The 12,451-nt window shown below is 36.6% G+C and overlaps 1 protein-coding gene across 1 annotated transcript; it reads right to left on the reverse strand.

Moving 5' to 3' along the window:
* On the reverse strand, window positions 11,031-12,293 carry LOC107607332 (NDR1/HIN1-like protein 13). Its single transcript, XM_016309300.2, has one exon. It carries the CDS (start codon window positions 11,970-11,972, stop codon window positions 11,214-11,216), a length of 759 nt encoding a protein of 252 aa, XP_016164786.1. The 5' UTR covers window positions 11,973-12,293; the 3' UTR covers window positions 11,031-11,213.

Consider the following 12,451-nt stretch of genomic DNA (forward strand, 5'->3'; position numbering starts at 1 on the left):
TGTCTGCCCAACTGGCTGTGAAATCAAATTCTCAGTTCAATTTCCAATCTGACACATTCCCATGGGAATGTCGCCTTTCATTCACGTATATAGATATGGAAACCCCCCACGGATATAGTGCCGAACACACTCCTGTGATCTGAAAGGATGTGAGTGGGATACTCTGCTTCCAACCTCACATCTACACATAAGCGGGATTAACCAATCGTCCTTACGCGGGTGCCGCAACCTTGACTAGCAGGATTAACCAACCGTCCTTATGCGGGCGCTGCAACCTCGACAAGCGGGATTAACCAACCGTCCTTGCTAGGTGCAAGTGACTTATCAATAATCTTCATAATATCCATAATCAATCAGACTCAACGTCTTATTTCAAAAATCATTCTTGGCCCATTTACTTTCAAATAACAAATGTATTCAATTGACATCTTGCCAAGAATCACTTTTCAAAATGGAGCCACTTTCCACATCTTTCCAAAACTTCCAAACAATTTCAAAACCATGCCAAATTCAAAATTTCTTTTGAAAGACTCAAAATCATTAATTTTAAATAAGGATTTGGTGATAAAATTCCTCAGCAGAGTCTCAAGACTTTAGGAAATAATAACCTAACTCATTTTCTTAAATTCATTGAAAACTTTTAAAACCTTAGCTTCTTGATTTGAATAAATAAAAATAGAATTTAAACCAAAACCAAGTCATGTATCTAAATATTCCAAACCAATTTCAAAACCAACTTACTTAAACCAAAACCAAATCATTTAAACCAAAAACCAATTTCAATTTCATCCTTTAAATCTGAAGCATTTCCAAAGGCTCAGAAATTGTTTTAGTTTTGCTAAATGAAAATTTCAAAGAATATTTCAAACTTTACCTAAAATGTCATAAAGCGAAATTGGTTGATTGATGAACGCGACTTTTGTGTGGTCTAGAATTCCACTAATGAATTCTCGTTGTAAAGTATAGTTTCTAAACCAAACAATAGTCCTTTCATACAAAAATTTAGGTTGTCACAAATAACAAACCCCAATGAATTTTTAACCAGAGTATTTGGACTCCGGGTCGTCTCCCTAGGAAACAATGTAATGCATGCGTGTTGGCTATGATGGGGTAGAAAAAGGGGGGGTTTGTTTATGAGATGGAAAGAAAGTAAACTGATTGAGTAAGTAAAGAAAGCAAAATACAGAACTCTTGGCTAAGACTTGGGTACTTGAGATCACCATCCTAGTTAACAAACTAATTATTGACAATTATGAGAGGCCAACCCATTAAGTCTACTTCTCGAAGCCTTAAGTACGTAACATTTACTCCTAGACTTGAAGTATGTCAAATAGGCTTGATCACATCCACTCCTAAGTCCTAACCTACCTACTAATTGGCTTAGTAGTGGGTTAGGTCAATGGGCTTCAAATTGATCACCCAGGGTTCTCAAATCACCAAACCCATTATGCCCAAAAAACTCAAGATCACTCAAGTACCTTTGCTTAGGCCAAAAGTTGACAAAAATACTCAAAAACTAAAGAGAGCAATTCATCAAACACGTAGAATGCAATAAAAGTCAACATCATAAATTGCAAGGCTACTAAAATTTACCACTATTAATTGCAAGAAAGGGAGATCACAACTCAATTCATCAATCAAAGAAACATCAACATCAAAATTGCATTAAATGTAAACAAATCCAACATGAGTCATCATCACAAAAGAGAGCAAAATGAGAAATTAACATAAAAACTAAGAGAGTCAAGATGTAGAGATGGGAAATTATCAAAGAAATAAGATGAGATCAAGTAATCAAACATGAAATTAAAATAGTCTAACCTAATCCTAACCTAATTCTAGAGAGAAGAGGGAGCTTCTCTCTCTAGAAAACTAATAAAAGGCTCATGTTGGCTAAACTAATTGCTCTCCTCTTGCTTGGGCTTTAATTCTGCATGAAATACACTCAGAAACAAGTTGGATTTGGGCCTGGGCAGCTCAGAAATCGCCCCAGCGTTTTGCCTTCAAGTGGGCCACGTGAGCGTATCGGCGCGTGCGCGCCATGTGCGTGTGCGCGTCGATTGGCAAATTCTCAACCCGCGCGGATACGGCGTGTACGCGTGCGCGTCTATAGGTGAAACCGCTTTTGCGCATGCGCACCTGGTGCGCGTGCGCGTCCTTTGGTGCATTTCCAATCTTTGTTTCTTCATGCATTCTCCCTTTTTGTATGATTTTCTCCTCATTTCTTCTATCCAATACTTGTCTTATGAACCTGAATTCACTCATCAAACACATCGAGGCATCGAAATAAATTAAAGTGAATTAAAATCACCAATTTAGGGCCTAAAAAGCATGTTTTTATACTTAAGCAAAATTCAAGGGAGAATTACAAAACCATGCTATTTCATTGAATAAATGCGAGAAAAGGTGACAAAATCCCCCAAAATAAGCACAAGATAAATCACTAAATCGGGGTTTATCAAATCTCCCCACACTTAAACTAAGCATGTCCTCATGCTAAAATCAAGAAGAAGCAAAAGGGTATTTAACATTTATTCAATGCAACTCACACACTCATGTATTCTCTTTAGATCACCACACATACGCATTGACTCTTATTGAACTTCACTTTGGGGCATTTTTTCCCCTTTTTATTGCTTTTCTTCTTTTTTTTTATAGCTAAAATATATACATAAGAACATCAATGCATATGGTTTACACATGATTAATACATGAGTATGTACCCAATTCCCAAGATTTTTCAACAAACACACTTTTATCTCTACCCAATGTTCCCAACTTTCCCAAAATCAAATGATAAACACTCTCACTAGTCTAAGCTAATCAAAGATCCAAATTAAGGGATATTTATTGTTTTTCACTTAGGCTTATAATGTGCTACAATTAAGAACAAATGGGTTAAGCATAGGCTTGAAATTGGCTAACAATGGAAGATAAAAGGTAGGCTTATTTGGGTAAGTGAGCTATTTGAACAATGGCCTCAATCATATAAATGCATGTATACACAAAATAATGGACATAAAGAATCAAACAAATTAAGGATTACAATCATAGGAGGAAAATAATGCACACAAGAATGGAAGTAAGTGGTTATGTATGATGTAACCACACAATTAAACTCAAATCTCACATGCTTGTGTTCTTAGCTCAAAACATAATCCACAAGTATATAGTTCAAGCAAGTTCTAAAAATTTTTTTTTCAACCAATTGGGGTGGTGCCCTAAGAATGAATTTCTTGAAAATTTTCATCATATTGACTATGCTTATGCTAATACAATATTGTGATTTAGAAAATTTAAAAAAAATATTTTTGCTAGTTTACCCTTTTTCAATCAAAATACATTTCTTATATAAAAAGGGTTGACTAGATTTTTAGCAATCCAAAAATTTCCTAATCACAATCAACACTAAGATGCAAAACATATATATATATATATATATATATATATATATATATATATATATATATATATATATATATATATATATACACACTAAGAGTGTGCATCAACCAAAATAAGAGTATCCACAATAGCAAATATGTACAGTAATCCCAAAATGATCCAAAACATAAAGTGCGGAATAAAACAAAATAAAGTAGTAGCGAATAGAAATGGTTGTCTGAAAGTTCACCACATAAATGTAAACACCGGTCACGAACGGTGACCTCCCCACACTTTAGAATCAAGCATCGTCCTCGATGCTACTACTGAAGCTCAGGATGGGGGTCAACAATCGCCCCAGGCTGTGGCTCATGCTCAGGCTCGGGCTGTGGGACTGGAGGTGGTACTGGCTGTGGCTCAGGTACTGGCTATGGCTCTGGAATGTCATGCTGGACCTCAGGAGTCTGCTGGGCCTCAGTGGTGGTCTGCGTCTCTGGTGGTACCTCTTGCTGTGTCGGCTCCTCACTATGCTCCTCCTCCTGGTCCTGCTCGTCAGAAGCGGGAGAGTCTGGAAATGGAAGGAGCTCAATGCCCTGTGATACGAATACCTGGTCTATGCGGTCAAGACGTCGCATGACACGACGCTCGAAGCGCATCATGAAGCGAAGAAGGCTCGAAGCGCACCATGAAGCGAAGAAGGTGCTGCACTACAGATAAGTCGGCTTAGGTGCTGGTGGTGGTGGTGGCAAGGATGCTGTGGCTGCTGTGGAGGAAGAGGGTCCTGCTGCCTCAACTACCGCTCTAGCCCGAGAACGATGTCTGGTCGGGGGCTTCTCTTGCACCCATCCACCCCATAGAATAGTAACTTCCTTATCGTCGTCATTTGGGGGTGGTGGTGTCGCATCATCGTCCTCCCACAGGACATCAGCTAGCTCAGCTAAACTAGTAACCAGTGTAGGAAACGGTAGCTGATAAACCACTATTTTATGGTTTATAATGTGTTTAATTATGTGGTTTTATCATGATCTTTACCCACTTATTCATATGATTAGCATGCATTTATATTTCCTTCCTAAAATTATTACATGAATGAAAACTTGCTTCCTGGAGACTTTTAATTGTGTATTTTAATTCTCCTTTATTCCATTCGATGTCGTGATCTGTATGTTAAGTGTTTCAGGCTTTATAGGGCATGAATGAGTTGGAGATTGGAAAGGAAGCTTGCAAAAATGGAAAGAACACAAGAAATTAAGGAGATGACCAGCGAGAAGAACATGCGGAAACCAAAAACAACATTCATTCTACATAGTTTTTAGTTTTTAGATCTAGTTTTACTCCTCCTCTAGGTTTTCTCTCTACATTGTGACAACCCTTCTAAATTGATAAGCGGATTTCTGGTTGGTTAAGAACTATACTTGCAACGCATATTTTATAACAATTGTTGACTCGCCAATTTCTACCACGTCAATTTTTGGCGCCGTTGCCGGGGAGTTGCAATAGAGTGCTAAAGTTATTGATTGGATTTTATTTATTTGCATTTTATTTTATTTTGCTACTATGAGCTGCTTGTTTCTTTCGTTAGATGACGCGTTCACTTCCTGAACCAAACTTGCCAGTATTCGATCCTGAGATTGAAAGAACTATTTCACGAATAAGGCAAGCTCAGCGTCGGTTAGTCCTCTCTGAGGGCGGATCTGAAACGTCACTTGAGAAAGAAACCAGCCCCCGTTCTACTGATTTGGTTGATTTACATGCAGGTAACATGGCAGCAGCTAGGATAGTTACTATCCAGGAGGTTGGAGCCCCTGATTTTACAATGCAAACATTTCAAGCGCATCACCCAGCGGTGGCTACAGACTTTGAAATAAAGATCGCACTGCTCAATTTGATGCCCAAGTTTCATGGCTTGCCTGCTCAAGAGCCTATCAAGCATTTTTCTGGCTGAAATTGAAGGAGCTGAGCAAAAATCTAATTCAAGGGGTATCTGAGATAAGATATATGATTCCAGTCTCCCAAAGTTTTATAACATCCTTTTGGACCACCTCTTTCATAGATGGATTCAGCCGCCTCTGTGGTTGCACAACTGGTTTAGCATCATCTTCAAGTCGAATCTTGGGCATACACCGAGTGGGACTGATTCTTTTAAGTCACTTATGGTCCATCCGAGCGCTATTTTGTGGGTTCTAAGGACTTTAATCAAGGCTTCTTCTTCCTGCTGCTGTAGACGGAGTTTATAATCACTGGATAAGTGTCGCCATCTCCTAGGAACACGAACTTCAAGGATGGAGGCAAGGGCTTGAGCTCGAGTTTAGGAGGCTTATCTTCTTCTCTAGGTGTGTTTAGCGTCTCCTTCTGAAGTCCTGGCTCATCCAGTTCAGGCAGAATGTTTTCAAGAATCGTGTCTAGGTCCTCTTCAGGTTTTTCGGCTGCAAACACTTCTTCAACCAGTGGCTCTATAGCATTTATCCTCATCCATTCCTCTGGGAGATCTGGATGTTGCATAGCCTCAACTACATTCAGTACAATCTCCTCATCATTGACTCTCAGTGTCACTTCCCCCTTTTGGACATCAATGATGGTTCGTCCTGTGGCAAGGAAAGGTCTTCATAGAATAATGGATGCATTTTTTCCTCCTCTATATCCATTATCATGAAATCCACAGGAAAGATAAAAGGTCCTACTCTCACAAGCATATCTTCAACCACCCCCACTGGAAACTTGAATGAGTGGTCAGCAAGTTAGAGGCAAATACTGATGGGCTTAATTTTTGAAATTGGAGTTTCCGCATTAATGACAATGGCATCAAGTTTATGCTTGCTCTAAGATCACATAAGGCCTTCTTTATACAGGTGTTTCCAATGGTACAGGGTATTATGAAGCTCCCCGGGTCTTGAAGTTTCTCCGGTAGATTCCTTTGAATGACTGCACTGCACTCCTTTGTGAGAACAACTATTTCTGCCTATTTCCAATCCCTTTTGTTACTCAATATGTCCTTCATAAACTTAGCATAAGAAGGCATTTGTTCTAAAACCTCTGCAAAGGGGATTTTGATCCCAAGGTTCTTGAAAACTTCTAAGAATTTGGCAACTTGCTTGTCATTTTCTTCCTTCTGGAGCTTCTGAGAGTATGGCAGCTTGCCCTGATATTTTGGGGCCTTTGGCAGTGCAGGATGAGTATCCAGGGTAACGAAAAAGGGGTTATCAGGGTGTCTGGGAAATACATCCCTTGGATTGGCGTTTATAGCTCCTCCCTTCTCTGGGCGTTGAATGCTTGAGCTACCCCCTCTTGGGTGTTCAGCACCCCTAATGGTGCTCTGGGTTGTGGTGTTTTCATGCCCTGGTGTCTCCTCTACATCCTGCGCCCTTTTGTTCTGAGGTTGGGTGTTCATAGTTCTACCACTCTTTAGTTGAATTGCTTGGCACTCCTTCCTTATCTGTTCAGACATTTGCTGTTTGGCCTAGTTCAACTGTGCTTCCATATTCTTGCTGGAGGCTCGGGTCTCCTGTAATACTTCTTGCAGGCTCAGTACTTGTTGTGTGAGAAAGCTCAGCTGCTGGGTTAAGGATTCATTTTGTTCAAGAATGGTGGGTTCAGTGGATACGACCTTAACTTCCCCCTTCATTGAGGTTTCACTGGATGAATATAAATATTGATTGATAGCGACCATATCAATGAGTTCATTCGCTTCTTCGGTCGTCTTCCTCATGTGTATTGAACCACCTGTAGAGTTATCCATGGACATCTTGGCCATGTCCGAGAGTCCATGATAGAAAATATCCAGCTTAACCTAGTCTGAGAACATTTCAGTAGGGGATCGTCTGAGCATCGACTTGTATCTCCCCCAAGCATCATGAAGAGATTCGCTCTCTCATATCCATTCTCAACTTACTTAGCTTCCTTGGAGAAAAGTATTGATTCAGAAAATTGTTCACTACTTTACTCCATGTGTTCAGGCTTGCTCTGGGTTGAGCATCCAACCATCTCTTTGCTTGGTCTTTTACAACAAATGGGAAGAGCAGCAGCCTATAGACGTCAGGGTCTACTCCGTTGGTCCTCATAGTGTCACAGATCTGCAGAAAATTAGCGAGAAACTCATTGTGTTCTTCTTGTGCGAGTCCATGAAATTGACAGTTCTACTGCACTAGTGTGATCAATTGTGGGTTGAGTTCAAAATTGTCTGCTCTGATAGGAGGTACACTAATGCTCCTTCCATAGAAATTAGAAGTGGGAGCTGTGTAAGATCCCAGGGTTCTTCTGGGTTGTGCATTTCCAATTAGATCTATAGTGATTTTGGTGTTCTTGTACCAACAAGAGACAAAGAAAAGTTGGAGTCTCTATGTCAAGGTCTATAGAGCTCCCAGTGAGATATCCAAAAGAAATAAAATTAAAATAAAGTAACTAATTAACAAGAAAATTCGAAACAAGAATGCAAGAATTAGTCCTTAAAGTTTCGAAAATTAGAAAGAAATTTTTTTAATTTGAAAATAAATAAATAAAAAAGTAACTAGAAATTTCAAAAAAAATTTTAAAAATTAGAAAGAAAAGGATTTTAAAATTTTTAAAATTAAAAAAAAAAAAAGAGAAAACACTAAAGAAACACCAAACTTAAAATTTGAATTTAAATGAAAATAAGATAACTTAAAACAAAATTTTCAAAATAAAGAGAAAGATAAATAAGATAAGTTCGAAAATTTAAGAAAAATAAATAAACTAGTAACCAAAAATTAAAATGAAAATCAAGATAAAATTAAATCAAAAGAAGGTTGAGAATCAAGGAAAAGATAAATAAGATAAAGATTTGAAAGTCAAGAAAAATAAAGATTCGAAAATTGAAAAGGAAAATTAATTAAACCAAAAAGAAAATCACTAAAGCGATACCAAACTTAAAACTTAAAATTAAATTAAAATAAGATAACAAGAAAAATTCAAAAATTGAAAGGAAAAGATAACAATATTAATTTTAAAAATTTAAAGGAAAAACACTAAAAGAACACAAAACTTAAAAATTTTTAAATCAAATAAGAGAAATAACTAAAAAAATTTGAACAAAAAGAAAAAAAAGAAAAATATAAACAAGATTGAAATCAAATGTTCAAGAAAGCAAGCAAGATCAATTTTCAAAAATCAGGAAGAACAACAATTAAACAAAAACTAGAAAAAAAATACCTGATCTAAGCAACAAGACAACCGGTAGTTGTCAATCACGAACAATCCATGGCAACAATGTTAAAAACTTGGTGCTCGCAATTAGGACTCGCACAACTTTACCGGCCAGTACACCGGGTCGTCCAAGTAATACTTCAGGTGAGTGAGGGTCGATCCTACCAGGATTGTTGGATTGAGCAAGTAATAGTTATCTTGCTGGACTTAGTCAGGCGAAAAGTAAAGAGAATTGTTGTTGTTGTAGCCGCATAAATCAAGAAAGTAAAGAAAAGCAATTAAAGATTGTTAAAGAGATAATATATGGAAGTAGTTAACGTTTTAGATATGCTTATATTTCCGGATTAATACTTCTTGCGGACTATTTTAACAATGAATGATTCATTCTATGGCAAACTATAAGTAATTAAACCCCAATTCCTTGGCAGTTTAATCTCCTCTGATTCTCATCAAAAGCCAGGGTCAGTGGTTATTCGATTCGAACGAGGGTGAAGCTCAGCATTCTAGTTTAGCGCCACAAAAACCTTAATTACCGAAAATTGACAGAATTTCATGTCACATATCCCAATCAGCCACAGGTAACTCTCAGTTTAAGAGGAGTGTTTTCAAGTTGTAGCTCAAGTGACCTTGGTCAGAGTATCACAAGAGCTCATGTAGAATTAGGGGTCATACCTCCGTTCCACCCCAAATTCATAGGATTAAGAACGAAAATAACACCTTAGAATTGAATCAAACATTAACTAAAAGAGAAGAGTAATAATATTAATCTATAGGAATAAGCAGAGCTCCTAACCTTAACCAGGAGGTTTAGTTACTCATACTTTATAGAGAAAACAAAAAGAAGATCTGAAGTAATGTGTATATGATGATCAAAAACCTAAGTGATCTCCTCTTTAAATAGTAAACGCTAACCCTAAAAAATGTCAATTTAATTTAAGAATTACAAAAATAAAATAAGAAAAGCCTAAGAAATTCTAAAATCCACTTTGGGGCCCACTTGGTGAGTGTTTGGGCTGATGCCTGGCGTTCAACTCAGGTTCTGGGCGTTCAACTTGGAGAGGGGAGCGTGCTTGCTGTTTTTTACTCCTTAGGTGGCGTTGAATGCCAGTTTTGGCGTTCAACTTGGGAGGTCAGTCCTTCTTGGACGTTGGACGCCCAAGCTTGTCGGTTAACACCAGTTTTGATAGTCATTCTGAAAGAAAAGTTTAGACTATTATATATCGTTAGAAAGCTCTGGAAGTTAGCTTTCTAACACCATTTAGACCGTATTAATTGGACTTCTATAGTTCAAGATATGCTCGTTGGAATGCAGGTCAGGATTGATAGTATCTACTATGCTTTCTTCGTCTCTGAACAAGATTCTGCCAAACTTGTCCAAAAATCACTTAAAATCATAGAAATAACACAAAATTCAAAATAACATCCAAAGATAAATTTTGCACTGAAACATAGTAAAAATTAATAAAATCTAACTAAAAATAACTAAAAAATACAATAAAAAAGAGTATAAGATATTCACGCATTAAGAAAGAGGATACAGACACTTTTATTGGATTAGATTTTTTATTAGAATTATGGATCACAAGAAATAGAACTCAAAAAGTTGGAAAATTAATAAAAATGCTCCATGCACGGCTTCGGCTGTTTCTTTTTGGGAGAGAGAGAAATTTATGCCTTATATAATGTGTGATTAGTGACTCATGTCACTTAATTAGGTGGAGAAGGCATGCGTCGCAACATGTGACGCATTAAGCGCTACGTGTCGCATTTTTGAGCTACTGAATTTTTGAGTTTTTGAGCTACCGAGTCAATAAAATTAAATTTTTAAATATCTTGAAAGGTAATCAAAGTAATTAGACACGGTAAAAACTCAAATAATTGTCTTAAGTGGTAGTATTTAATTAGAATAAAGATTGGATAAATTACTAATATAAATGACATGAGTAAAGCCGAACTTTTTTAATTTTCTCGGTCTAATATGAAGTGATCATCCTTTGTCAAATAAAATTAAATAATAACATAATATTAATATTACATTATTATTCATTTTATTTAAATATCGCAAAAGAAAATTTATCATAAACGTTATGCAAATAAAACGTAAAACTCGTTGCATATGCAACTGTAACGTAAAAAACAAAATGTTACGGTCCACATAATCAAGTCACATCATCACACTAATAACCAAAATGGATAACAAACTAACACATCATGCCTTTTTACTAATTTTAGCAACGTAATTAGTATAACTAGAATTTTTTAGACAATTTTAATGCACAACACTAATATTAAATATCAAAGACCACTTTAAAATTTAACTCTATTTAAAATTATAAAAATTAAATAGTTGACTGAAAATATTTATTTATTTATTTATTTTTTACTTTTCTTTCATATATAAATACAAGTTATACTAGAAACTAATAGCATCATGACATTTAAATTGAAACGACAGATAATTGAAATTTCTAAATTACCTATTAAGATTAAAATATCACATGTTTGGTTAAACCAAACAATATCCAAGATATGAAAATTTTACATCACCTAACAAATAGATAAATCTAAGAATCAAAATTCTCAATGACCAAAGGTTGACAATAGGTGTTCAAGAACCAAGAGATCAGAAAACAACACCCCACCTAACTCTGGAGGCGCAAGTTGCTGTGTTATAGTAGGGTTTGACAATCTTGAGATAAAACATTTGTGTCTTCGGTTAATGAATCCACCGTTACTTGGCACAAAACATGGTATTTCTTTTTCCCATCACGTAACTTCCATGTTGTGATTCCTGCATGATATTGCATGGTTAAAGAAAACGTGACATGCACTTTCTTGTTCACATTTGTCACGCTCTCTTGGACTTCTTTAGGTAGGTTATTATCTTTCAACTCTTTCAATTTTAACGTCATCGTCGTTGAGCTACAATGTTCTTGAAAGACAGTTGGAAATGCACCCGATGCGATTTCTTGTTGCTTTGCCGAGAGTGAAACCTGCCCTTCTTTGTACAAAATCCCTGCTTTTGAATTTGGATTGTGGACTTGTAAAGTGATGTTGTATGTTGGATTGGTTCCGTTCTGGAAACTAAACTGTTGGATTACGAATCTTGGATCCTTAGGCTTATTTAACATGATGTAAAAGCCAATTAGGAGGCAACCAATGCATAAAACAATGCCAATGTACATAACAATTCTTGCGTAGATCCAACATCGTCTCTTTCTATCGACTTTTACAGTTGTTTTCTGATATTTCTCAGCGATTCGGGCATTTTCTGGAGGAGGTACACGGTAGACTTGGTCCCTAGGGACTTGGATAACATAGGTTCCATTATTGTTGATGTTTTCCAATTGGAGTTTGCAGAGTTGGTTCTGATTGGGGTCAACTTTAGGCGATTGTGGCAATGAAAATGATGGAGTCCGCTCCTCCATGGGAGTATGGGGAGCGGTGAGATGTGGAGAGGAAGGAGAAGGGATCGGAGGAGAGAATAGTCAAAATTATTTGCGTGGGAGGTAAAAGTGGGGTTTGTGCATGCTATGCACATTGCATGGAGTTGGAGAGGATGAGATTTGGAGAGAATTTTGGGTTAAAAAAATGTGAGATTGAGGTTTTGGAGAAAAAATAATTAAAGAAACGAAAAAAGTGAGATTCAGAAGATATCCCAATATTAGATTAGATTTTGAGGATGTTTTTGTGTCCCAATTAATTTTTGTCACTTAACTCGCGGTTGAGATTCAAAGCGAAATTGTTTCGTTGACGAAAAAAAAAAGTAAATTATTTCCTTTTGTTATTATGTTTACTGTTTAGACATATTTTCGAATAGAGTAATTACTGGTTCCTAAAGTTTCTAATATCAGATATTTCTGTTTTCGTTATATAATATAACTTTTTTAATTTAATCTATTTAATG

The sequence above is a fragment of the Arachis ipaensis genome, chromosome B07 (genome assembly GCF_000816755.2).
Source record: "Arachis ipaensis cultivar K30076 chromosome B07, Araip1.1, whole genome shotgun sequence".
Classification (NCBI taxonomy): domain Eukaryota; kingdom Viridiplantae; phylum Streptophyta; class Magnoliopsida; order Fabales; family Fabaceae; genus Arachis; species Arachis ipaensis.

Excerpts from the sequence above, each read along its gene's own strand:
- LOC107607332 (XM_016309300.2), bottom strand. The coding sequence starts at position 11,972 with ATGGAGGAGCGGACTCCATCATTTTCATTGCCACAATCGCCTAAAGTT.